Source organism: Podarcis bocagei (assembly GCF_964188305.1).
Source record: "Podarcis bocagei genome assembly, chromosome: 8".
Taxonomy (NCBI): Eukaryota; Metazoa; Chordata; class Lepidosauria; order Squamata; family Lacertidae; genus Podarcis; species Podarcis bocagei.
Genome location: NC_138133.1, coordinates 47,415,253 through 47,442,167, shown reverse-complemented (window position 1 = coordinate 47,442,167; position 26,915 = coordinate 47,415,253). Strand labels below are relative to the sequence as shown.

Genomic DNA, 26,915 nt, shown 5'->3' with positions numbered 1-26,915 from the left:
GCTTTTCTTTCGTGTGTGTTGTGCCCTTTTTACTTTGTATCTCTCTCTTTCTGTGTGTCAGGCAGCGAGCCAGCAAAAAATCAGATAGAGTATGTGAAGTTAACTCTTTGTTTGGAGAAACATAGCCTGCTCAGGGGAGCCATGCCTAATGAGCACAGCAAGTCTTCTGAGTAGATCTTGCCCCTATAAGGCAGTTGTGGAGGCTGAAGACACCCACTTTCCCACAGCTACCCAAGCAATCTGAGACTATGCCAACGTGCCTGTCTCTGCTACTGCTTCTTCATGCCACTTCTGGTCCTGGGAGACATGGAGGGAGGGGAGCTTGTTGGACCCATCTAGCTCAGTGTTGTCTACACTGACTGATAACGGGAGTCTTGATAACTGGGAGACATTTCTAGTCCTAGCTGGGACTAAATCTGGGATCTTTTGCATACAAAACAGATGCTCTACCACTGAGCAATGGAGGCTGCAAAAGTGCACTTACTTGTATTTAGCTGAGCACACATAGGTGCAGCACAAGATTGGGGCATCAAGGGAGTGAGGCCAGTGGTGCAAACTATGCTGGGGCATGGCCAGTTCTCCCTTACTCATGCATATATTGTATGCATGAATAATGTGTGCCTAGTGCCTCTGATTTCACCATAAAAGCCTTGTAAAGAAATGCAGAGTAGGAAAGAGGGCTTCATAGTTGTGGAGAGTGTTTTATCTCACTCAAAATCAAATTAAAATTTTGTTCCCAAGTGGACAATTTATTTTACCAGAGATATAAGACATTTTTGAGAACTGGAAATAAGGGAGAAAAGCTTAATGAAGAAGGCATACCAGGGAATTTCCTGAAAGAAAGTTTGCACTCAGCAGTTGCAGTAGAAATTTGGGACAAAGTTTCTTAAAACAATAGACCCATGTTTTTAAAGAAGCATTGCCATTACAAAGTGGAACCCATGCAAAGATGTATTGCGTGAAAACCATAATAATGCTAAGTAAAGTACCCCCCCCCCAACTTGCCGCCTGATCTCTGGGCCTTGTGCCAGAAAAGTAGTGCTGAGGAGGGACCATGCCTTAATGCAGAGCTTCTCAGTCTTTCTGTTCCCATGCAGCCACTTGGGGTGACTGAAAATTACTGATACCCACCAGTCACAAAATGGTGGCCAATGGAGCTGAAGTTTGATAGAATTGATTGGCAGTAACAGTCACCCTTGTGCCCAGTCCCAATCCCTTTCTCTATTCATGCCTATGGACAGCTCTCTCTTCTAGCCTTGGACCCTAAAAAATAGCTTCTTCTTGCGATCCAGACAGCAAGATAGTTCTTCCTACTAATACAGGGATAGCCAGGACAGTTCTTTCTAAATCAGAAGTAGCCAATGTAGTGCTTTCCAGATCTTGTTGGACTCAAAACAGCAGCAGCTGGTAGGGCCTAGGCCTGGTGAGGGCGGCCTGTGACCAAGGAGGTCCTGTAGGTTGGCCGAAGCTGTTCTCATTTTCTTCCCATCCTCCTCCCTTGCAAAGATGTGGACACAAAAGCATTGCAGTTGTGTGAGTGCTTAGTGCCTACCTCAACTGAAAAGTGTCTAACTTTGGTTTAGGAGGGTTCCCTGCGCTCTTGATTTCTAGTTTGGGTCTGTGTCACAATAACTATATATTTGTCAGAAATAATCCCCACCAGATTCCATGAGGATGTCCCCTAGATAAGACTGGAGTTTGAATTGGTTGGTGGAAGGTGCCACACAGAACTATTAACAAGGTCCCACCACTAAACTTTCAGCCCAGTGGAAAATGATTACAGCCCATCACCACCTTCTTTACTTCTATGGCTTTTTGCCAGAATGTGGAGGGATATTAAATAGACCAGATTGTAGGAGACCAGGGTTAAAATCACCATTCATCTATGAAACTCCCTAGACCACCTTGGGCTATTCACTGTCAGTCTATGTCTCAGGGTTGTGAGGATAAAATTTGGAAGAGGAGAGCCATAAATTCCATGAAAAGAAACAAGTCTCATTTGTTTTAATTGGTTCAACAAAAAATAGCTTGTCAAGGGAAGGTGGCAACATGAACAAGCCAGTTTTCTTGGGCTTGGTGTCTGCTCTGAAAGAAGCCTTTTTGAATTCAATGGTGCTTACTCTTATGTAAGCGGGGTTAATTTATTAACTGCATTTATGTGACCTCTCATAACAGTTCTCTGGGCTTCTCCCAAAGCAAAGCAAAACAGTTTAAACTGGATGCACTATCACTGTGCATATCTAGGATTAGTATATTAGACAGAAGGAAGCTCTTAAATAGGTATGTTTGTTGCTTTGGAAACTGAAGAGTTATTGTCAGGTTAAGGGATAGCTAATGTTAAGGTAGGCATTTAGGTGAGCGTGAGGATTAGCCAGAAAATTACATGTTTTAAAAGCTTGGTTTAAACAGTAGGAGAAGCTCCTAGAGAGGCTAATCAGAATTTAATAGAGGAACACCTAGAAAGTTAAGATCTAATGAAAGATAAAGGGCACAGTTCCTCTAAAGTGAGATCATGCCTAGAAATGTTGATTGAATATTTTTACAAAGTTTATTTGAAAGCATTGAAAGAGGGTGCAACACACACAGTTTCCCTGGATTTGAAAAAAGCTGTGGAGACAATACAAAAGAAAAGATTAATATGCAATATAAGTACTTAACAGCATTAAACTCCTTATAAAAACATTTATTTTGAAGACACACAAGATTTGCAGAATTTAACCGGAAAGGATTAATATTTTCTCTCCCAAGACCGCACTCGGAGGGAAGAAAAAAGGAAAGAATTAAGAATGAGTAGAAGAATCAACGGGTGATAAAGAAATACAGATAAAATTAGTTTTGAACAAAAACGATAGATGTTCAGGCATCTATTTTGATACTCTCTTTTGAACATTCATGTGGAATGTTGGAGGGTATGTTTCTATATTCTCGACTATTTCCTTTATTTCAGCATGATTTGAACTTTTAGTGCCATATCAGTACTGTCAGGGAACTGCCATCGGAAGGAAGGGAGGTGGAAGGGCTCACACAGGTTGGGAGAGACTCAGCAGCTGAAGAGGGAACCAGTAGGGGGAGAGGAGCTGAGCTGAGGGAAAGTGAGCAGGAGGGGTGGCTCCGAGACACTTCCAGCGAGGGCAGTGGGGAGGTGTCAGGACCTCCCGTAGGGACACCCACTCCTCGCCGGAAACTGTCACGCAGAGAGTCCAGAAGACGTGTTTCCGTTAAGGAGCTTTTATGTTGGAAGTGATTCCGAAAGCAACCACTGTCGGAATCTGCCAGCGACTGAGGGAGCCATGTTTAAGGGGCTCCGTTACAGACAGAGGTTTGCAAACTTGATAAAACTTGAGGGACTTGGATTTTACGCACAAGCAGCTCATCGTCCCATCACAAGTACTGTCAAACCTAAGCGTGGACCTGGACAGATTTTAAATGCAGAGGGCACAATTCGGCATAAAGTTAAGGACTTTAAATACTTCCTAATTAAATGAGAGGGTTAATCATGTTATTAGCTCTCTAACATTGAAATTGATGAGATTCAAAAGTACCTAACTTTAGCTCAATTGTGCACACATGATTTTACTGAAGTTTTCAAAAAGACTGTTTAATTCCTAATAAGGGTAGCTTCCACCTGTTTATTGAACGTTCATCCTGATTTCTTTGCACAAGGTTTCATTGTGCCATCTGAATTTGCCGCTATGCAATTGAATCCCTATTGCAAAATTGCAACAGTCTGAAGGAACACTTTCAAAAAATTTTATCAGGAGGTCAGGCCCAAGGATGGGCTTGTATAGGGAGCATGTTCTAGCTGGAGAGTGGTGGCAGTGCTCTGGTGAAGAACGGGCAAACAAACTGTATGCTGGTGGTCTGGTGGCACAGAGGAAGGAACTGGTTTCCTCCCTCAGCGGCAAGTTCACCAAACCTGAGGAAAAGCCGCAGAACTGGGAGTTCTTCTATTAGACCACAGCACTGAATTGGCCTTCTAACATCACCTAACTTTTCAGGTCAGGAATATTATGAGCTGTTTTATGAACTGCTATAATTCAGCATTGGCTACCATCCCCAGTGGTACAAGGAGTTAGCATCACAGTTGTATTTAAGGGGGAGAAAACCTTTATGCAGTTTCTATATGAATTTTTAGGCTTGAGCCACATACCGCCGTATTTAGCGAGGAAATCCCATGGGCTGTTACGGATCTATGCCAGTCTCTTACTCGAGCTCCATAATAGTTTATAAGTCTACAATTAATTTTGGAAGGAGAGTTGTAGTCACAGTGTTTGGATTGGGTTTTTTTTTATCTCTAACATACAGAGTAAAGGCAAACTGCATACTTTGGCAAATTTTGAATGAAGGATTGAGATGTGCATCATTAATTAGTAATACTTGTTTATAAGCCTAAACAAAGATATCACACTGTTACACACTTCGCACTTCCTCAAATAGTGAGAATTTCCAGGGGCAGTGCTACAGGGTTTAATTTCGTTTGAATGAGAGCACTGGAGACTTATGATGTCTTTGCAATATCTGTTCATTTACAAATATACAAGCAGAGCATATTAGAAGCAAACTGACACTCCCTCAGCAGGCAAGAATTCCACTAACCCCACATCTGATTCTCAGAGAGAGTGCTTGCAACCCAGGGGCGATTCACTTTCAGCCAACTCACTGCTCTCTGTTTGATTCTCTCTCAGTTCACTCTGCACACACCTTTCCTTCCCCCTCACACAAATGTCCCTACAGAGACCTGCTGCCAAGCCCCATCTCCTACAGATAAATTGCTCATTCAGGAAAAAATATATCTCATGACCACTAGCTTCTGCTGATGAAACGCCAGCTTAACAGCCCCTGACTATTGGCAGGCAAGCAGCTTTGCAGAGTGGTCTTCTGGCTTCCACACCAAAGCTAACTTTATTGCTTTCGAAAGATACTGCCTGGGATCTTGATGGCATTGCTTCACCCTATATTGTAGTTTTCATTCTAGCTATATAGTATTCCTGATCAGGGCCTCTCTCCATGTGACCACACAGATTCGGGTTGCTGAAGAGCTTCCTGGTTTTTCCTCTACCCGTATTTTTCCATGTTGCCCTTTAAACCAACACATTTTTCTTAATGTACCTGCCTGATTTCCTTCATCCATGAGATACCTGCCAACCTACACAGCCCAAATAATATGCATTTTCCAAAGCCGTCACTAAGCAAGAACACTCCCTGTACACTGCTTTGTGATCATGTTTGGTGAAAAGTGGTTTACGAATCTTGGAAGTAAATAAACACTAAAATTTACACTTGATAAAAATATTAATATATATTACCATTATATTTGACCTCTTTCCTTTCTTCAGCATGAGTTAGATAGCACCACTGCATGGACAGACTAGCAACAAAATGAAAAGAAAACTACCATAGCAGTAGCTAGCACCCACTTCTTTTAGAAACTGATCCAACAGGCATTCAAATGAGAAGTGTACTGCTGATTTCAGAAGAAGTCAATCCTTTGCTGCTTTGTTAAAAGAGACAAAATGATGGAAATAAGAATGCTGTGTTTGCTTCTGCAAGGTTTGAATATGACAGCATTTTTGATCATTTAAAAATCTTAAGTTCGTTGACACAAGTCTAGTTAAGTATATTGCTGACTTAATAAAAGTTGATAGTAACATTTTAGAAGCTCTTTGGAATCTAAAAAGAACTAGTGTTTGATCTAGCAGCAGAGACAAAAACAGTCTCTTGTTTTATGATAAAAGATGTCTGTGTTGATCTTCAAGTATGTCAGATCATTCTGAAGAGGCTAGTAAGAGCTGTGTTGTTGTTTTTGTCAAGTGATTTTCCTTGCTATCATTAAGCTTCAAATAAAGTTGGGGGGGGGGAGAGCTTTGTACGTTGTGTCATTGTATTCATCCGTCATAATTTCTGTTGACAATTCTTGACATGCACTATGTTTTACTGTTCTAACGAGAGAAAAGACCAGCCATTAAGTTTACGTTTCTTTGTTTTTCAATAAAGTCACATATCAGGAGTAATGCTGGGGTATGCTAATAAGCCATATATAATGTTAGGCACCTGGGAGCAAGAAATATTTTCTAACTAGTTCTAAAGGGAAATAATGTTAAAAAAGGAAGAGTGATTGTTATATACACAATGTGTGCTGGCCTACGTGTCAGTATCAAAAACATCTTTTAAGGAACTTGGCACAATAAATCTATCAACCTTGATGGTTGTTATTTAAAAGTCTATTGTAGATGCAATTTTCCTACCTGGCATGTTCTGTTTTGGAGTCCCAGGTACCTGAAATACATTTTTCCTCATCTTGACATGTCTTATGTAGGAATGATGGTGAAATTTGCTACAAGCAGACCAAGCATCAAACTGATCCATAGTCCACTTTTCCACTCTTGTGAAGTAGGCTTGCTTGTAGTGACTTTCTGCTGATTTCCTGCTTACAATTAACAAAAAAATTATATGACAACATTTGTTCTGCTAAGATTCAGCTACCATCAGCAGCAATATCTGATCTTACCTGTCCTGCTAAAAGGGTACTGCTGAAATGTGCATTCACATTTACTTCTGTAATTGATTCACTGTTCAAGTGACTATTTTAGCCATTAACAACCATTAACATTCATTGTTTTATCGTTAACCCATTTCTCATTTTTTCGTTCCATGTGGTTTTGTCAAACTCGCAATGAAAGCACAGCCATTGTCTTACGTCTTAATGTGAAAATGTTATATTTATTAATGCAGCAAAAAATGGAATTCATCTGTATTTTGTGAGTGTTGAAATGTGAGCCTGATGCATATAGTTTTAATAATAATGTTACATTTTTTATTATAACACTATAATAATCTTTCTATCAACAGTTAATACTTATTAGCTTTTGTCCATGCAAAAATAAAAACTGCATTCCCCACCGCCACCCCGGTCAAAGTGTGTGGTGGGTTGTGGTGAAAATCATATGCACACCCTGCAAGCCATGCCTTGAGTGATGTGAACTGGGTTTTTTTAGGGTGCATGGGTAGGTGGATGAATCATAAGCACACGGTGCCCTAAAATCCAAATGAACAATAAATGAAATGGGTTACTGATTTGCTTGACAATTTAAGTTGTTAATGTGGTAGCTGGTTGACAAGGAAAAACCACAAACAACAGTAAGGGGACATGGGCTTCATTGCCTTCTCATCTTCACTTGAACAGACAGTAACCTGGAGGCAAGATGCATCCTTCAGTGGGCTCACTGAGTTTTCAACCATCCCTGAGATCATCATAAAGAACGTAAACAATATTGTTATTTTTGAAAACCTAAGAACTGGACCAGGAATGGTTAAAAATAGCGAAGTGAGAACTGAAGCGAATTGGTACTGGTGATGAATCTCTTGAATTATAATCTGCACCGGCATCAAGTAATGGACTACATCCCTACAAGTGCCACCTTAAAGAGTAAATAAATGGTCCCCATCCATCGCCAAATTAAATTAAATTAAAGCTGGGTTTATTCTAAGGCACCAGTCCATCTAAAGATATTTCTACCTAAGTATTTGCCACTTGAAGCAAATGATATGAACTATTAAAATAAATTACAGTTGTTGTAAATAAGCAGGTATGCAGTTGAAAGATTTAGAAATATGAAGTTAATAGGGTATATATGCTATGGCAAATGAAAGTTGGTGGATCTTGATATTTACTTGCAATTCTCAAGATTTTAGGAGGCCCAGCCAGAAATGTCAGATGTTTGTGTCCCAGGGCTTATAAATGTCCTTCACTGGTAAATGATAGAAATGAGGATGAGATTTAGACATTTACGATGGAAATGAAGATGACATTTAGACATTTATTGAAGGCACTGAGTTAGCTTTGAGATTTACTGGTAAATGTAATTTTCTGAGATTTCCCTTTGGGATTTTTATGGGAATACTATAAATTACTCAGATATTGCATATTTCAGGTATTAAGGTTCTAGTTTTATAATCTTTGACTTGAACAGGAATGTGTTGCAGTAACTGTCATAAGCTCTGTGGTTGTTGACATTTACCAGTAATTCTTAAAACTGGACACAAGGTCAGAAGCAATGCCAGATCATGGTTTGGCACTATGCGAATGAAAGTGGCAGGACTGCACTGATTTAAGATCAACAAGCTATGTCTCTTCAGTTTTAGCTAAATAGGGTAGATTCAGAATACAGGAATTTTGCTGTCAGGTACATAGCTTAAACCAGTGTGGCATAGTGATTTGAGTGTTAGTCTGGGACTTAGGAGACCAGAATCCCAGTCATGGAGCTCACTTTCTATGAAGAATATGCCATTGAATTGCACACATTTATAAAGGTTTCAGCATTTACAGATTACAAAGATGGTTTCTTCCACTCAACCTGTGCCCCAAACAAGCATACACCCCCTCTTTGGGAAAGATGATGAACTAATATTCAAATGAAACGCACTACAGTAAGAACGCATACATAAAAAGAAGTTACATGTCCCCTGTTAGCTGTTTGACTAGCAGCCATGTAAGGCTGGCAACAGCCACCGGGGGTCCTGACATTTGCTGGTCGGCTGGACATGCATTGTACTAATATAATGTCCTTCAAGGCTCCATCAGTCAGAGCAATCTAAGAGCAGGGTTGTGGATATTTGACACATTTTGTGCATGTTACTGCAGCGTAGGAGCTGTGCTGTTAGAAAATGGTTTGGGGGCTTCCCAAGCGAAAAGAAATTGGCCATATTGAGATTGATCCTAATTCCCCCAGGAGGTATGGAAATCCTAGATAAGAAGCAGAACAAGACACGCATTAACCTGGGCAGTCATGACATTGGATGAATATAATTTACCAAGCCATATCGCATAACACTGTGCAGTGACCGCTTGGTAAGCTGGTCATCTGGATTCATTCTGCAGAGTATTAAGGAGAAACTTTCTCTGTTTGTCTTGATTTATGATCAAGTGAAGAAATGTGTTATGGGTTCTTTAATATTTGGGGAACCAATCCTTGTTACCAGCTGAATGTAAGAGACCACTGGCAACAGAACAACTTCTAAGCATTTAGAAATCTATAGCATGTCAGCTTGACTGAATCTTCACTGGTGTGCTAGTTTTCTTTGTGCAGATACCTTTTTAGATAGAAAAGCCTTTAAGTTGGAAGTTGAAGAAAAAGGTTTGCAAAATTGTATCCCCTTCTCTCTTTTTAAATGATGCATAAGTAGACTGCAGTGGATGTGACTTATGTCTAGTGGGCTGTAAGACTAGCAAAACAGGAGAAATGGGGAAGATATGGAAATAGAGCTTGATTCTATACTAATATTTATTATGTCCACATTTTTAGCTTGCTGAATTTTTTTTTACGTAATTGTTGTGAGAATTCATTTATGTGCATTTATTGCTTAATTAATACTTTCCCTTGTTCTTTCCTCTAGAAGAAGACCTATCAGTGCATCAAGTGCCAGATGGTTTTCTACAATGAGTGGGATATCCAGGTTCATGTTGCAAATCACATGATTGGTGAGTGAAGTACTAAATCTTGTTGATGATAGATAGACTCTCCTAGCTGTATTCTCATTGCCTGTAAATTTAAACAGAGTTAAGGAGAAATTAATTGTGCAACCGTCAATGATTTACCCAGGTGTGATAGATATCTTTTTTAAAAAAATATATTATTAGGCCTAATAAAGCATTAGCATGTTTTATTTTCTGCAAGGGCTAGTTTAGACTTCTGCAGAGATTCATATACTACTGCCAGTCAAAACACAGGTGATTAACAAATTAAACTTCTAATCATTTTTGCATTATTGAAAACAACTAACAGGAATGGTTAATGAACTGGTTGTTAGCTTTCCACAGAGTTTTAGACAGGTTTTAATTTCAGAAGTTATTATGCTAATGACCCTACCGAGTGCTGCTCAAGCACCTTGGTACCAACACCAGAATTTGTGAGTTTTGTCACGAAGAAGCGTAAATAATTCAAATGGCCATAAAACAGGGATATACATAGTATTTAAAAGCTTGAAAACAACCCAGAATGGTTCTCTACAAAATGAAATAATATATTTAATTGAGTCAAAGCTCAAGCACTGTTATTGATAGTATTTAGAGTCTACAGTCACAATTTCTAATGATAATTTGCTTTTATAATACGGCTGAAGTTAGGAAATACCATATGAAACACTGAGCATTTTCTTTGAATCATCATATTTTGCCATTATTTGCTTATTCCCCTGGGTTATATTTATGTTTTTAATTTGGTTACCACTTAGTAATAACACTAAGCGTTCTGCAAGCCAATTAAATTTATCAAGCACATCTTTTGCCTGCTAATAAAACAATATTGCCTTTTGTTACTGCCTATTTCTAAGAAATTCCTTTGGCAAAGAGCATACATTAGAATCATTGGCTTTGTACTGCTACATTATTTGTTTCAATGTCTTAGAAAAATGGGAACTTCTTGCAGATTGATTCATGTCAGCAGACAACTCTATAAATGCATGTTCATTTATTCAAAACCTATTTCCTTTGAGCTGTTTTACAAAGTTGTTTAATTTCTGGCTTGATGTTCTAAACTATTTTTTACACATGTTCTCATGTAGTTTTGTCATACTTACTAAAGGTTGTTGGTTAATTTAATATGCTTCTTCTCCAGCTGTTTTAGTTTAATTTTTAAAAAAACAACCATTGGCTTCATCCTAAACATGCTTACTAGAGAGTAAATCATATTGAAGCCAAAGTATCTTAGAAACCTTAGAATCATAGTGTCAATGCATAAAAGTAAAATTCAGTAAAACAAAGTTTTCAGGAGTTAAATGTGAGCTTTAATTTTTTAAAATTAATGTTCTGAAGTCAAAATAGAATTAAGAATGTGTCATATTATGTGTGTATCCATTAAAAAACAATTGCACTGGCAATATAAGCGAGAGATGGCCAAAGAAATTTAGTGTTTGTGCAAGGAAGTCCAAATGACATGATGATAAAAAAGTTAATAATAAGTAGCCAACTCAGTTATACTCAGAATAAACCCACCTAAATTAATGGACCTGTTAGTAATGCTCCTTAATTTCAGTAAGTAGGATGTGTACTGGATATAAACTACCGTAACTTTCAGTTTGCTCCTCTTCAATGTGCCTCCAAGTCAGAGGCTTGAGGTGGCCTACTTCACCTTTGCTAAAATTAGGACCCACTCAGGTTGGCCCAGTGACCCAGTAGCAGGAATCACTGCTGCTGTATTACCAAGAATTTCATTCCTGGATAAGCCCTAGCAGGGTTATGAACACTTCCTATGCAGCATGATTGTCAGGGACAATCCTGTCACGCTCAGTGTGTTTTCTTCCCAAAATTCCACACAATGGAAGGCAAGAAGCATCAGAAAATCTTGCAAAGAAGCGATGCAAACGCACAGAGCTTAGCAGAAATGATTCTGTAGATAACTGCAATTCCAGATTTAAAAGAATAAGGAGCAGGATGGAGAAGATGAATAATGTAGTAGTAGAGCTGGGCCTATCAGATGTTGTAGCAGCAATGGCTCATTCTCAGCTGATTTTTTCCCCTGTTATTGATGGCAAGCTGACCATTTGGTAGTTACCTGGGTCTTTTCCCCCAGCCCTTTTTGAAGATGGGGACAACATTTGCCTGCCTTCAGTCTGCAGGGACCTCATCTGTTCTCCAAGAATTCTCAAAGGTTATAGACAGAGGCTTAGGGATTACATCCACAAGTTCCTTTAGCACCCTTAGTTGTAGCTCATCAGGCCCTGGATATTTGATTCATTTAAAGTAGCTGCGTGTTCCCTTATCACTTCTTTTCCTATCTTGGGCTGCAGCTGCCTCTTTGCATCGTTCATTCTGTTATCACCAGGTTGAGCTGTGCTTTCCTTTTGACTGAAGACAGAGGCAGAGTAGGTGTTGAGCAGCTCCACCATCTCACTGTCACCCAATAACATTTCTCCATCTTCTCCAGGTAGAGGACCAACTACTGGTTCTTCTTTCTCTTGCTTCAAACATAGCCAAATAAACCTTTTAAAATTGCTTTTAACCTCTCTTACGAGTTTGATATCATTCTGAGCTTTGGCCTTCGCGACCTTCTCCCTCCAACTGATGGCTACTCATGAACAGTGTTAAATTAGTGTCCCATAGTTCCTTGCATGCAGCAGCAGGCTATAGCACAGAATTAAAAGCATTAGTTTGGTACATGTGGCTGGTACTGGATTTGGGAGTGCATAAAGTATAATCAGTTTAGCTCCAAAAAGTCTAGGAAACATTGTTCTGTGGCACTGCTTCCTGAAATGCACCAGAACATTAAGGAGCAGAAGTCATTTTGCCCGTCGTTGCGCTTATACATAGTTATTTTGGGGGGATGATTTAGAAAACTTCAACTGGAATGAAAATAGTACGAATTTATAGCTGAAAATAGTTAGAACTTACAGCTGAAAATAGTTTGTTGGGAGCTGCAAAAAGTATCATAAACACACAGAGACAACTCTTCCCATTTTTTCAGCTGGATCTCAATGTTTGGTTATTTTTAATGAGGTATTCAGCAAGCAACAGATAAAGAACGTTTGACAATGAGAAGTTTGTCACTTCTTTGTGTGGGCAAGGGATTATTCTGGAATGTCACATAGTCTCCTAGGGTATGTTTACTTGCCTCCCACTTTTCACCTGCCTATATTCATTTGGTAGAGAACAAGGATGTTTTCTTCTATAGCAGGTAAAGCTAGACCAGGCCAGATTGCAATGTGACTTGATAGAGAGTAAATAAGAATTGAGCGAACATTGGAAGTTGCTTCTGTTGTTACAAATTTTGTTCATGGGAGTCACTCTCATTGTAACTTCAGGAGAATTTGTGCCTATTTGCTAAAAACTGGTGTGCTAAGGCACTTTTAGGATTCTTGTCATAGCCAGATCTGATGAGTAGACATAGTTAAAATGTTTTTCCAGCAGTAAGGATTTTCATTGCAAGAGTAAGTTGTGAAAACAAAAAATGCTAATGTTGAAAGTGGCCCCACATACCTTATAGTCTTAAAAGTTTGATAACATAGAATGGGAAAAAGGTGCTTTTCCCTGGCTGATTGTCATGCATGATATTGCTTCATGCCATAACCATAGTGACACAGATTTATGTGGGCTTGCTATAAAAACATTCCAGAAAGCAGGGTGGGGGAGATTCTATCACACAAAGCACAGTGTGATTTGCAGAACATGCTTTGATAATCTGTATTTACTGTAAGTAATGCTGGATGTCAGTGTTTGAGATGCATCCCTGATTAAAAACACTCATATTGCATCTTGAGTAAGAAGGATGTGGAAGAATTAACAACCTGTAATAGTTCTATTTTGGAGAGTGTATGAAAACCTGAATACAGGAAAATGAGTTTTTAGTGATTTTATATGCTAGGACACATTCCACATGGTACTATCTGTTTGTTTGTCTGTCTGTTTGTTTGTTTGTTTGTTTGCTCTCTGCCACCATTACTTTTCCACCGCCACCACTGGCTCTTCTTTCCTTACATTATTTTTACATTTCTGGGACATTACCAAGATTACACTAGAATTAAAAGAGTGCTGCCAACAGGTCTATCACTAAACATTAACTAATGAAAAAGAGGGATATATGTGATTTAATATATATGACACACAATACTGTCATATTAATATAGGTAAATGAAAACACAACGGGCAAGTCCATATATTGTTTCTGGGATCAGCAGGGTCTATAAATGTTATTTTAGCACATTAACTGGTAATAAAGTTTATATCAGCAAACGAGAAAGAAAAATACAACGGGTTGCATCCAACGTTGCCATTCTGCTTCCTCAATGGAAGTTCCCCCTCCTTTCCTCATCCCTGCAGAATGTCCTGCAGCCCTCTGGAGCTGCACTGAGGATGCATGGTGAGAAGAAACGAAGGGGGAACCCAAAGTCGCTGGTTAAAAAAATGCCATCCTAATTACTGAGTGAGCTGCTGACATGTCACACCCATGTAGAGTTGAGAGTTTCTAGACTTCTGGCTTCAGTTTGTTTGTTTGTTTGTTTGTTTGTTTGTTTATCTTTCCACTAGTTCTTTAAACTATGCTTTTGTAATGTGGTTTGTATCATCTCCTTCAAGGACCTCAGATCAACCTTCTAGGCTGCCTGATGCTAAGTCCAAAGAGCTTTTTCTCAGCTAAGCAGAGTTTTGAACCTGGGTCTCTCACATCCAGAATATGTGATCTAGTCACTCTGTTACATTGACTCTTAAGTACAGCATATTAATGAGCATTCTATTTAGTCATGGCAAAGTAACCTGTCAGCACAAATGGTCTACAGGGTAGATGGGGAAGGTGAGCTTATCGCTTAAGAGGGGTGCAGAGTGGTTGAGAACACTGACTTTAATATAATTTAGAACAAACCAGGTAGAAGAACCTTCTGGAGAACCTTCCAAAAAAGACTGTTATAATGGCAGACCTCGCACCAGCTGTCTTACAGGGTTGAGGGCACCCAGGGCTCAGAAGACTCCTCCTCATCAGAACCTGCCTATAACGCCATTTTCCACTGTCCCCTCGTATTGGCAGTGGGTGGGCAGCAATACAGCTTGACAGGACCCAAGTTAAGGTCCATCTGCAATGGCCACCTGCTGTTTTAAGTTACCCAAATTGTAATGCTTCAGCCCAAAAATATATGAAATCAACAGTGTTGATACTTCTTTCAAAATCAGAAGTGGTATAAATAAGAAGAGAGTTAGTGTGATTTAGTGGTTAGAGTGTCAGAGTAGGACCTGGAAGACCCAAGTTTCAAGTCCCTACTCGGCCATGAAGCTCACTGGGTGACCCTGGGCCAGTCACTGAGACTCAGCCTAACATACTTCACAGGGTTGTTGCGGGAATTAAACAAGATGAGGGAGAATCATGTGTGCCACCTTGAGCTCACTGGAGAAAAAGGTGGGATATAAATGCAATCAATCAATCAATCAATCAATCAATCAATTATATACATTGTCTACATAAATGAATTATGTGTCTTTGCATTTTGGATAAATGAAGGTGGTGAACAGCCTTCATATCTAGGGGGCCAAGATTGGCTTACATTTAAAATGGCACCTCTGTCCACCAGCTGTTAAAATGCTCCCTGGAGGCCCAGCAGTGATGTTGCTGCTACTGCAGTGTCAATGGCAGCAGAAGCTAAAAAATAAAAAAATGAAATGCAACAGCATTGTTGTATTCAGGTTGCCTGTGTTGGGCAGCACCATGTCAAAGGCCCTGCATAACATTCATATCTAAAAGGAAGAAACAGCACATTCTGCATTGTGTCGTAATATATAGAATAATGCAATGGCATAACAAAAATGCAGAGGCATAACAAACCTTTCAGGTTCCTTTTTCTTTATGGTTTAACTTTTGATCTTCCTCCACTACACTGCTACCCATGTATGCAACTTGTTCTCCTAAGGGTGTGCAGTTCCCACATGGGCAAAAAAAAGGAGACTTACATTCCAGGGAACAAACAAAATGTTTCCCTTTTCAAGCTCAGAGAAATAAGGGAAGACAGCATGGCTGCCTTGAGGACACTTATTTTGGAATGATCGGTTATAAGGATAAAAAGGTTTTATAAGCAATAAGTACAAAGAAGGAAATAGTGTCATAGAGGAATGGAAGAATTGGAACCAGGAGAGAATGCAAATAATGCTAATTTCCAACATTCAGGAGATAAATAGCCAACTTATCAAACGATCACTGGAGAAATTGTTCAGGAAAGGGCTGAGAATCATGGTGAAGGTGTTGATGGAAAAACATACTTATGCCTTCCTCAGTGTGGGCTCTTACCAAGGAGCCAAAACAAGGAAGCACAGGCTCTAAGCGACTGGAGGCCCATAGTTCAAATCCATCTCAGTCCTGTACTCATTGGGTGGCCTTAGGCAACATATTTCCATCAGCCTCTGCACCTCTCCCTACTGTCTGTAACATGGGGTTATAATGCTGCCCTTCTGTAAAGATTTAATTTGACGTTTACTGTGATAATGTATGGGAAATCCTTTGAGAACTTGGGAGAAAGTGCTATGTACAAATAAAAAATCTACAATTAAGCTGTAGCATTTGGATTTTAATGTGAAGTCAGTGCTGCTTAATCACTTTAAATCCAAGTGCATTATCTTCCCAGCATACTGTGAACTGCTTTATTCTTTCAAACAAGATAGGCAATATTTTTTGTTGGCAAAAATGTGGCTGATGGAAGAATTATTTTGGGGTGTGTGTGTGTATTTTTATTTAAAATATTTAGCCCACTCTATTCAAGATGGTGTATAATAAACAGTTTAAAACCATCACAAGCGTTTAATAATTGCAATCATACAATAAAGCAAGATAACATAAAACAGATTATTAGAGCAACAGCCTCTAAGACACAGCCAACTACATCTTAGTACCCCATCTAAGTACACAACATCTTGTAAATGCCTGAATGAATAACCATGCTTTCAGCAGGCATTAGAAGCAAAAAGACACCAAAAAATGAAAATGCAGTATCTTGTCTGTTGACCAGTGGTTCCCACACTTTCCCCCATGTACCACTTGAAGATCGCTGAGGCCCTTGGCAGACCACTGCCAGTTGTAGCATTTGTAATGCACCACTCTGGATGCTGTGTGATTTTAATTATATTTTATATATTGCATCGTATTGCATTGTATTACAAAGTCCATTGATTTCAGTGGGTCTGCTCTCAATATGGCTTAGTTCAATGGAACCCTTAAACTACTTCTGTTATGCAGAACTCCGAATTAGCCTGTATTTTCCCCATGCAGTTTATGCAAATCTTATTTGCACCCATGTTCCATTGATTTATATGATTTGAAGACTATTCCACATTCTACGACTCAAGTTACTTCAAGACAGAAATAAGCATATTTAAATCAATGATATTTACTCCATGTGATTTTTCAAAATGAAACGCCACAATACTGCTTATATAAGGTCATTTTAATGCAAGAATGCTGTAAAAATATCAGTTCTACAGTAATCCTACCATGTCCTGAATTTTCAGTAAGCACACTCCCATTTGTTCAGTTTTGCTTGTGGTTCCGAGCCAGTGTTATTTATCTATTTGTGCAGAAAGTTTTTGTTTTTTTCTTTTCTTTTAAAAAAGATGCTTCATCTAAGTGAGAGTTCAGGCATAGGCAGAAGCATGGGTAGGTAAACTAAGGCCCAGGGGCCGGATCTGGTCCAATTGCCTTCTAAATCCAGCCCGCGGATGGTCTGGGAATCGGTGTGTTTTTACATGAGTAGAATGTGTGCTTTTATTTAAAATGCATCTCTGGGTTATTTGTGGGGCATAGGAATTCGTTCATCCCCCCCCAAAAAAAATATATAGTCCGCCCCCCCACCCAAGGTCTGAGGGACAGTGGACTGACCCCCTGCTGAAAAAGTTTGCTGACCCCTGGGCAGAAGTGTTTATTTTTTAACTGATTTTTTTAAAATTGGAAAAAGGTAGATCAGTGACTTTTACTTTATGTCCCACCCCCACCCCCCGCAACTTCCTCTTACGCCCTATCTCCTTACTACACTGAGATGAAATGGATGAGAATCAAACCCCTGCCTTTTTAACGCAGTGAAAGGAATCTTTCCATATAAAGTTATGAGATCCAACAATTGAAGTGCAACTTTGTAAGTGCTCAGAATAAAGCCCTATTAGGCATCGGATAATGCAAAGTGATATTGCCAGGAACTATTTTGTGAAGGCTTAATTTTTTTCAGTCTGATAATTTTTGACCAATAATTACCAACTGCCAATTAGCCTTTTTTAGTCAGAAGGAAAGCTCCAGCACCATGGAGGCTGGCATTGTAGCCAGCACATGAATCTCCAAAGAGCCACAGACAACTGTTTCATAAAATGCAGGGAGCAAAATTGCAAGCCGCTGGCTGTGCACAACGGAGAAGCGCATTTACAACTGAGGGCCGATCAGAATGACAAAGGGAATGATAAAAGGGGATGGGGAAGTCACAGACTTTGAGATTCTCTGCTGCTTGTATTGACTATTAAAACCAACCTATGGTCCTAGAAGCAATAAAAATTATGAAGAGAAAGTTTGGGTGATGAGATATGCTGAGCTTTTTAAAAAATAACTTTATCCCATCCCTTCCATATTCCTTCCCTTTGTATAAGTAATTTGTGTGTGTCTGTATTTATATCAGTAGATATAAAACAGTTGCATTAATAGCATGTTCACTTGGCCATCAATATTTTTTCAATGTAATCATTAATGTTTGCTTTAAGTTGTAAGCTAAAATCTGAACATCATTTTATACCAATTTATCAGTAGCAGATGGCAAGGTGGAGCAGTGACACGCCCCTGACCTCCAATTGGTTGTGTTGCTGCTGCTGCTTACCAGTAGGTAGAAGGGCAAGGGCAATGCAGAGGGGGAGACGAGGTCTAAATCTAGAACTGGATTGGGTCTGCTGGTGCATTTGCACCATACTGACCTTGCTTCCTCCTCTGCCCCCCTCCTCTATCTCCTGGTAAGTAGCAGGGACAGAGCTTGCCAGAGGTCGTGAGTACCATCACTCTGCCATACCACTGTAGATTAAGTAGCTAGAGCGCTTTCAGATACGGTGGGAGCTACAGCCTGTTTGGCAGCAAATACTTAATGTTTTTAAGAAGTAAAATAAGTTTTGCAAAAGGAAGCAGTGTATCACTCAAGACCCACTAGTGGTTCCAATAGGGACCTTCCTGGTTACTCATTGGCTGAGCTCAGACATATCAGGAACACATTGCTTCCCATTACAAGAACAACCATACATGAGACTCAGGGTCTCATACTCCTGCTTCATGTGTGTCGAGAAGAGACTGAAAGCTTTAGCCAGCACTTTAGACCTAACTGTAATTACTCATGATGCCCAAACTCAAGGAACTGTGGTTTATCAAACTGTGGAATATCAAGCCATATATTTTTCCAAGCCATAATTTAAGCAAAACACAGCTCCCTGAGTTTCAGTGTAGTAGGGACCTGTGGTTAATTTGAAACTGAGAGCAGAAATTTTGAGCTCATGTACGTTAATGAAGGAGTCAGGGAACAGCATGAACTTGAACTTATAAGGGGAAACCATGGTGGGTTAACCATGGTTTCTTTTTATTCCTGAACTGTGCCAATGGCTCAAGACACTGCCAATATAAAAATACTATAATCTGGGTTCTCTACTGTCTTGCATTCAATAGACATATGACACAGCAAAATAACGTTTGACACCTATTAGATAAACCAGTTGAATAAAAATACAATATAACGATGAAACTATAACATCTTCTAGGATCCCAAGAGCAAATTTTTCATTAGCTATTAATGTGTAACAGTATCTCACAAATGAGAACATATACACAAATATGCTTATGATTTTGTCTCCTTATCTACTCATCGGTCCATGTGTGAATATCATTAACCATGGATAAACTTAAAGCTGAAACCAGCTCCTTGACCCAATGTATCTCTTTGAAAAACCAAGTCCAAAGTTCTCCCACTGCAGTTCATCACTGCTCTTTCCTGGCCCTATATAATTTGTTTTGCTCAATCATAGGTTTGTCCTGGCCTGTTTTTGGGCAATTCCCCAAAAGAATGCATGAAAAATTCAAATGTAAAATTTAAGCACCTTGTAGTTATTCTTACCATTAAATATGCATTTTTCAAAGCATTTCCCCTAAAACGTGCATTTTATACATTGCTTTATACAAAATATATCTTTTGGGGTGCACTGCATCCAGGGAAATGAATAATCCTACTGACAATTGCATTCTGATTCAGGTCAGTCTGCTCTGAAAAGCAGACTGAATGGATTCCTCCCACATCCTTACATGTACGTTATATTTACTCCCCCTGCCTCCCCCGCCCTCAAACTTCTCACATTGCTGAATTGCTTCTGCTGTTTTCTTTCATGAAAGGGATTAGTCAAACATAAAATTCAATTATCACACTTTTTAAAAAATATGTATTTGATTTGTTTCCTTTCCTTCACATTTCTAACACACTCCATGTTTAACAGACATGGCATGCTTTTTCACAAGGCAAATAAAAGCGCTCATTTTTGCAGCCGCGCATGGTGTCACTCACTGGAGGGATTCCATGCCTGCTAGAAGAGAGAGAGAGAGAGAGAGAGAGAGAGAGAGAATCTGGATCTTTGCATGTTTAGGCTGAGGGCCTGATGGACGGTCAAACCCGATGAGTATGTGCTTACCCATCATGCCCTTGTCTGTTTAGCTATAAAGTAGGGTAGACTAAAATAAATACCAGGGAGAGGAGTGAAACACACACACCCTACTCTCCCCTTAATCTGCCACTTTCTCCTGCTTTGAGCTGATTCTCCCAGCCTGGGCTCTGAATCTAAGACTGACCTGGAAAATGTAAAGCAAGATACGCTCCCCTATCCCATGCGGTCCTTTTTAGTATAGAATGGTAACCCACCAAGCCCCGCTTTATAGCTGAAAACATGTGCTTAAAAAACATGAACACATATTGTTTGGTCCTGAAGAGCAAGGCAAAATGGTAACTCAGAAAAGCAAGGTGAGGTCAGTTGCTGAAGGTTTGGACAGGTAAAGCAGGTGTGGAAAAAAGGCCTGTGGGATGGAAAAGCTTGGGCGTGGAAGCAGAATGAGGGGAAAGTGCTTTCTTTCATAGAGGAAAGCTTGTTACAGGAAGCACTAGCATGCAAGAGACTTAGGCTGGTCCATCCATCCCCACTTGGGTCTGTCCTATGGCATCAGGAAGAATGAATTTTTAGGATGAAGAAATCATCCTAAGAGTTGCAGACTCCCCTTTCTGGACAGAGAGCTAGGAGACTTAGGGGGTAACTTCCACTTTCCACCTGGAGTCATTTTTTCAACCTCAGCACACCAACATACAGGTATATGTTTCTTCAGTTCAGTGCAGACAAGGTTTCCCTTGCTTTTCAGGTTAGACTGAATGGGGGGGGGGGGAGAGAGCTGTGTTGAGTGAGCTAGACTTACTTAGCTCCAGCTTAGTCTTCATCTGTGGTCTCTAAGTGCCTGTAACAAATTCCTATCTGCCTTTAGTCTCTATTTTTATTCAGTGTGTCTTAGCTCCCAAATAATATAACTTGCAGAATTTAAAACCAAACAAAACACGTGTGTGTATACTTTCAAATTTGTTAGATTCTGTGCCAAGGAAAGAGGATTGTTTTATACCAGCCAGTTATGTACACTTTTAGATATACTGAATTATGCCCACTTATAAATTGACTATGGTACAAAGTGGTAAAATGGATACTGTACCTATTAAATGAATAGAGTTTGAGGTAAAAGAGTGGAAACTCTATATATTGCTTTTAACATGGGAAAGTTACTTATGTGTTGCATTTTTATACAAATTGTTTGCATAACGTTTCCAAAAATGTAATAGTAACATTAGGGATATAGGTGTAAAATCCACAATTCAAGATTGGGTTTTAAATTAGGTTCATTTTTGGTTTATTTCATGAGAAGAAGCTGAGGAGAAAAGAAGATGAAATCTGCTTTGTTTAATACTAACAGAAAGCTACCCTCATGTGGGCAATGCTGGCGTATTTGAAAAGCTCATAAAGGGTTTCTACATGGACCATACAAAAGGGATACTTTCTCTTTAATAGCCATCTGTACAGGAGAGATGAGAAGTGGGCCAGGTCATCTCTCCTCAGCTGTCATGATATTAACGTAGGTAATGGAGCAAGCTCTCTGTTCTGCTGGGTGTTGTTTTTCATAGATGTTCATCGATTTACAGATAATTCTATTTATTTCTTATAGTTGGTCCAAGCAAACCAGGCAGAATATCAAACACCAAAGCCTTTTGAATGACTTTATCTTTGTTGATTTGCAATGTAACTTTTGTCTAAAAAATGGTGTTACACCTACTGTGCAGATGGCTGCATGATTTGTAAGCCAGCCAAAACATTTAAACAAATGTGTGATCTGGGGATAGATTAAATAAAGGATAAAATGGAATGTGGACCACAAATTCTAATAATCAGATGATTCTAAGTTCTGTGTAGTGTGGAGAGACAGTTGCACTGATAGCAAGGAACGCTTGCCAATGACAGCAAGGTGCCGAACAGATCACAGGATGGAGCCTGTGGCCTAGTAGGCCTCAGTTTGCGAGCTGCACATTTGCTGTACAGCTGGCAGCTCTGTGTGGGGACATCAGATAAAACTTACGTAAAATGAAGTGTTACTGCCTAGTATGAATTCGTGCAAAGAGGGAATTTGCAGACTGTAACTGAAAAGCAGATTCCGAGTACCAATGAAGCAGACAGTAAATATGAATAGGTTTTAATTATCTGCACAATTTAACCAAAAATAATTTCAAAATGAGCTCAAAAAGGGGAAGCACTTTTTTTTTACACTCTGCATTTTAAAATCTTGTGCCACCCTGAAAGCCCTATTTTCTTACAGCCTACTGGAGGATAATTGTTGCACATACTTTGATTATAAAAATGTCTTTTCCACCTTTGCAACTGATTCAGGGATCAAAGGCATTATTTTGTAAAAAAAAAATGTTGTTTATAGACAGCTTTGATTTCACCTGAAATCTTGATGCTAGTGGAATAAAAAAAGCTGAAAACAAACGATTTTTTCTTTATACATTTTCCTCGATTTTCTTTTAGTTAATACAGATCATTTGTGAATCTAACCTATTTATCATTGATGCTTCCAGAGATATGTGTCAATAAATCCTCATGTTTGCTTCATATGCACAAATATAAAGTGCCTATGAAACTAATAAAAATACATATATCATTCCTTTATCTACAAATAAAATGAAAATCCATTTATAAGCACCCCAAACATTTCTAGGGTAGTATCTGACTAAGTCATACTCAGTCATACTCAGATATGTTGAAATCAGTAGATTCAGCTAGTCATGATTAATTTAAGTCCATTGATTTCAATGTCTCTACACTAGTACAACTTAGCAGGATACCACCCTTAAGATGTAAAAAACCACATTTTTATACATTTTTATACATATTAAAAAGACTGCTATGGTTGTTTGTTTTTTTGAAGACATAAAAACTTCAACCCCTCACTGTTTAAAAAGAAACAATAAAGAAATTCCCACATATTATTAATTATGGGCTTTTTAAGGAAACCTTCCAAATCCACTAACTCCAGAAGCCCCCTTAAAATCAGAGGGTAGTAAGTTGTTTGTGGATCTTTGTCATTAGGAGTCAATTTTCAAATGACTGTTTTATTTGTACTTTTATATACACTTGATTCAATCTGTTGTACAAGTACAAATTCCATTTTCTATTTTTAAATGTTTAGTTAACTGAAGTAACTAACTACTGTAAATGAGTAGTCTAAGGGAAGTTGCACCTGTAGTACAAGAATCTCTTAAGTTGCAATAAACAGGGTTCTGTGTGGTGACATAGTTATTATAAGACATTCAAGGGTACTGAGTCAGCTTTCCTCTTTGTCCCTTCCTTCCTGCAAGTTGTTTACACTACAGGTTCCCAGGACATATTTTTGCAGGGTTCTTTTGAAAATTAATTATGCAGAATGTATATTTTAGAAAATGCAAACAAATTCTCTTTCAAGGCAAAAAAAATTAAACCTGCCTTAATATTTGTGTTGCAGGTAATTTTTAAATTGCTTGTTGTTCCTGAGGTCCAGTAAATGCTTTCTACGGAAGAAAAACAGGGCAGAGAGGGAGAGGGAGCGCGTGTTCAACTTCAGCTGCTCATATTGCTGCATTTGGTTAGCTAACGGGGTTTCGTAGGTCACCTTTAGAATTTTATGCCTATGACAGCAGTAGCTACCTGCCAAGATTGTGAGGCATCTCACAGCTCTCAGGATGGAGCTTGTGGCCTGGTAGGCCGCAGTTGGAGGGGTACACATTTGCTGTACAGCTGGCGGCACTGTATGGGGCAGCAGTGTGGGCTGTTAGGGAGCTGGAAAGGAGACAAGCATGAAATTTCTTCTAACCCCAACTCTGTTTTTCTATACTGTTGGCTGCTTCTCAGTTCCTTGACAAAAAAACCAATCAGGCACCCTTTAATCCGCCTGTGATTACCAGTGGTATAAAAAGAGAAGCATAATGAGGAAAAATGCCTCGTTTTGTTGCCTTCAAAAGCCAACAAATTGGAGTTAACTTGACAGGAAGTGGCTTAATAATTAGATTATTTATTTATTCCTGACACATATCCCCCTGTTACTAGTCTCAGGAGACCCTGTAGATGGTACGATTTTCAAGCTGCCATTACTTCGCTGTCTTCTGTGAACAAAGAAGCTACTGTCTATCAGTCAATTAAATGCACTCTTTAAGCAGAGGCTGAGAAGTCCTCAATGGATAGAGCCCTGGGACATTGTGGCTGATGATTCCTTTCTCTGTACTGTACATCACACTCTCAACTACGGTCCCCACAGAGATGGAATAAAGTCATGCATTAAAATATCACTTGTTGATTTGTTTGCTAATGAAGAGCCATTGAAATGTTTGTGTATTTCTGTGGCAAAACTGTTGATAAAAGGACTACTTGCTTGCATATCTTACTTTGTCTTTAGGAAGCACTTATTTAAGGTTTGCTAAAATTAAGATCAACAAATTAAGGGGGGAAATCCAGAGAGACACGGATAATGTGGGTTTACTTGTTACGCACGCCAAAGTAAATAGCACCAAGGACTGCAAGGGAGGGGAAAGGAGGATAATAGCACTTCAGGTCTCTGTGTTACAGCCCTCTGTATTAGTCAAGGTGCAACTCTTTCCATACCCACCCTAAATATTTTCTGCTAGTACAGCAAGTGCACACTTACTGTCTATTAGGACTAAAACAGATAATGACCCATAAGTTTAAGGATCCTGGTTTTTTCTCTCTCTTTTATTTTGTATCTATAGTTACTTTGGGGCAGCTACTGCGGTGGGGGGAGGCACTCTGAAATTGATCGGAGCAGTAGAACTGGGGGAGAAAGGATTAATGCTACACCCAGAGCTGTTTCCTAGGCCTCCCCTCCCCATAGTTGCTCTGAATCCCTGGCACTCCTTCTATTGTACCTTTTCTTAGCATGGCTCATATCAGATCTAGAAAATTGTGTGTGAATATAATATAGATTCCTCTTGCCGTGCCATTGCTCTGATCAAAACATTAATTTCCCTGAAGGTAGCTTAATGGTTTCAAAAAGAAACTTGGGATATTGAATCCCAGCTCTTGTGCATCAAGCCTATTTTGGCCCAGAAAATACATGGTTATACAGTATATAAATGAAGATATGACATAGAAAGAGTCTAGGTGGATTAGGCCAAGGGCCCCTCATGGTCCAGCATCCTGTGGCTAAACAGATGCCCTTGGGAAACTCACAAGCAAGATCTGAGTGCAGTAGCATTCTCTGCAATTGTGACTTTGAGCAAGTGCTATTCAATGGCACGCTGTCTCCAACAACAGAACATGTATTGTTTTCCATTAGAAAACTACTTTACATTATTTCCGTTCATATAAAGTTATTTTTTTATCGTTACTAGTTCTTCATAGTCAGATTTTTGTGCAACGTATATCCTTTTAGGTTGTTTATATGACTCCCTGTCATATAGACACTAAACCAAAATGAGGAGAAAAGACAAGCATTTGGTGGATGTAAAATAATTGAACCCCAGAATCTTGCAACCATTGGAGCGGGGATTAGACAGTTGTGTTATATATACAATTGCTGTGATTAAGCTTTGGAGTAATGTTTTCAGATACTTACATTGCTACATTGCTCTAAACTTCATAGGAAAATCAGCCTGCTTGGTTTAGTATATTGCTGATTAATTGGAAAAATAATTGGTAATATGCTGCCTAATGGCTACACGTCTTTTTTCAGAGGTGTGTACTTGCATTAGGAATTTTGGTGATGGTTCTTAGAATATTTTGTTTACACAGGGCAGACATTTTGACACACATATAGGCATCAAGCTGGAGGGTCCAAGTATGAGACAAAGAGGAAATGTTATGCATCTACTTCTTCCCTCACCTTTGATTTCCCTCAGGGCAGTTTCCTAAGCTGTATCACAAAATAACGTACATATTGAAATATAACTTCCATAGCGCTTTTTCATGCTTCCATTTCCGTGCTCTGTTTACAACTGATGGAGTTAGTATTGTGTCTATCTTGGACCATTTCCAGAAAGTCAGCTCTACCTGAAAGCAGGAAGGGTTGCACAGGTTGCAGTCTCCACTAGTTCTACGGTGGTCTTTGTCACATTTGTATATGGACAGGGGCCAGAACAGTTAAAAAAACAAAAACAGTTTCCAGCTGCACTGAATGGGCACTGAGAATTTTTAAAAAACAGGACTCACGTGAATATGCATTAAAGTGCTGAATGGCATCTGCTTGGGAGCTGGGGCAAAAAATGGAAGGGGAAGGGGAAGACCAGGAGCAGTTTTTTTACACACCGGGTAAGTACTTGGCTCTTCCTCAACATGACCATGTTCTTTTAAAGCTACTTTGTACACGCCATCTTCACCTCTTGCTGGTAGGCACATTACATTTTAATTTTACAAAAGGAAAAAAGGGAGAAACCACAGATACTCTAACCCCTGTAATTCATGCCAGCCTCAAATTAAAGCATTCTTTTTTCCTACCCTGTTATTCCAATTCATTTTGTTAGAAAAAGCTTAGGCACTCTGAGGTGTTCTATAATAGAAAATAAATTTGAAACCCATTCATTAATTGGTGATTAATATATATCAGGATTAGTTTAAGCAAGGCCCTACCTCCTGCCCAGTCAAGTATGTTCTGGTTAATATCCAATTATGTGCACCTTCGTACTTATTATGTCTTAATATTTTGGATATGATAATCAGAAACTTGAGAGTAATGCTAATGAGGAGCATAGAGTAGGAATTAGCCAGTGACATACTCAATGATCCTTACTTAGAAAGGTATTTTTTGTCTCTGTTCTGCATAATGGTAAGACAGTATGTTACATAATTAATCTGTGAGAATTTCCTATCTTTTACCTACGCAAACATA

The 26,915-nt window shown here is 39.2% G+C and overlaps 1 protein-coding gene and 1 long non-coding RNA gene across 11 annotated transcripts in view; one reads left to right on the top strand and one right to left on the bottom strand.

Moving 5' to 3' along the window:
• ZNF521 (zinc finger protein 521) overlaps positions 1-26,915 on the top strand; it is a 300,478-nt gene that overhangs the window by 137,122 nt on the left and 136,441 nt on the right. For 6 of the 8 annotated variants that reach the window (XM_081206776.1, XM_081206774.1, XM_081206773.1 and 3 more), the window contains one exon: positions 9,394-9,478. In XM_081206776.1, coding sequence (XP_081062902.1) covers positions 9,394-9,478 — 85 coding nt within the window. The remainder of the gene's footprint in view (positions 1-9,393; positions 9,479-26,915) is intronic. The other 2 variants (XM_081206778.1, XM_081206775.1) reach the window with 1 other exon arrangement.
• LOC308594123 lies at positions 9,432-25,062 on the bottom strand. Of its 3 annotated transcripts, XR_014011345.1 has the most exons (5): positions 23,726-25,062; positions 23,525-23,589; positions 15,022-15,116; positions 11,601-12,118; positions 9,448-9,539 (listed from the first exon to the last, which is right to left on the bottom strand). It is a non-coding gene; the product is annotated as an uncharacterized lncRNA (long non-coding RNA). The 3 variants fall into 3 exon arrangements; XR_014011344.1 differs by lacking the exon at positions 11,601-12,118 and having other exon boundaries at positions 9,432-9,539; XR_014011346.1 differs by lacking the exon at positions 23,525-23,589.